The 1,232-nt window shown below is 47.6% G+C and overlaps 1 protein-coding gene across 1 annotated transcript, besides 2 other annotated features; it reads right to left on the bottom strand.

Moving 5' to 3' along the window:
- Positions 1–1,232: a sequence feature (heterozygous, Esmeraldo-like haplotype).
- Positions 24–44: a sequence feature (AT_rich).
- Tc00.1047053445849.10 (hypothetical protein, conserved) lies at positions 161–1,232 on the bottom strand (the record flags this gene model as incomplete). The annotated part of the gene is made up of 1 exon (XM_797113.1): positions 161–1,232. A coding segment is annotated over one exon (1,072 nt), but the record flags the coding sequence as incomplete, so codon positions are not given.

Genomic DNA, 1,232 nt, shown 5'->3' with positions numbered 1-1,232 from the left:
GAACAATACACACAGAGAGAGAGTTTAAAAAATATATATAAATACACAAATACACATACATGCACGCACGTTAGATACCCTGTTTACTCTCATCGGGCAACCGCAAGCATTTGACTCGCTTCAATAAACGGCCTTAATGACTCGTCCGTCGAGAGTCCATTCACTCATCGCGCAGCCGCTTTCCCCCCTTTTCTTTTCCAAATCCCTCCACGATGTCATTGTTATTAATTAAAGCATGCCGTACTCGAGTAATGTCAAAAATTCCCCCCTGACGAGCACCCACAACTGCACCTCTTCCCTCACCAGAAAGAAAATCAATCCACGCATCCGTTACAAGGTCAGCCGTAGAGCTCGGTGACAACCGCTGCAGGGTTCGATAGTGTGAATGAAGTGTGGTAAACAAATCGTCCGTCGGTAAACTGCCATCCCTCAAGCAACATACGGAACGGCGAAGACAACTCAACACACCGAGCATACAAAACGTCCAGCACGACAAGCCAGAAAGGTCGGTTTCCACAGACATTGCACTCATCCTTTTAAATCCGACGTCCACAACTGGAAGCAATATCCTCCTTGCATCCATCGCATAGAATGCCGCATCGCAAAGAAGCAACAACTGTGCCTTCGCAACATTTATATGAACAGAAATAATTTCTGGGGAAAAGGCAAAAGAAGGAGTAGTTGTGGCAGTTGCGGCCACCCTTGCAGCTGCCTCAGAGCAAATGGATTGGATAGCGCTAAGGAATGTATTCACCACGGTATGCTCCACCCAACTGCATAACTTCCTTCTTGCTTCCTCCTCAAACTGTTTCCTTACATCATTAGACAAACGCCGTGAGGCCATTGCAACAAGATACACATCAAGGCAATGCCGAGCAGAGAAACCCACTGCCTTCACGGCCTCCAAGGCACTCGACAAATCCGCCACAACTTCATCATGACAGTAATGAAAAACCACCCACTTCAGAAGTTCTGTATGTCGTTCCAACACAAAACTCCAGAGGTCTGCAGCAGTAAACAGTGGGATTTCGCCATGGTGCCGCTCGTGCGTGTACTTCTCAAACCACTGCAGAAACAGACTGAGGGCAAATTCCACACGCGCAAGATCCACCTTTGCGGGAAAAGGCTCGTTTTCCAAAATACGGCGCATTGTCACAGCAAAAGCCAAGTCAGGTCTCCCCACTTTCTCTCTTAAGTATCGGACAAGCAGCTCACACGAATTGTTCCCGGAA

Source organism: Trypanosoma cruzi, genomic scaffold, assembly GCF_000209065.1.
Source record: "Trypanosoma cruzi strain CL Brener 1047053516351 genomic scaffold, whole genome shotgun sequence".
NCBI lineage: Eukaryota > Euglenozoa > Kinetoplastea > Trypanosomatida > Trypanosomatidae > Trypanosoma > Trypanosoma cruzi.
The sequence above is the reverse complement of the archived record's forward strand: the minus strand, read 5'-3'. Positions and strand labels throughout refer to the sequence as shown.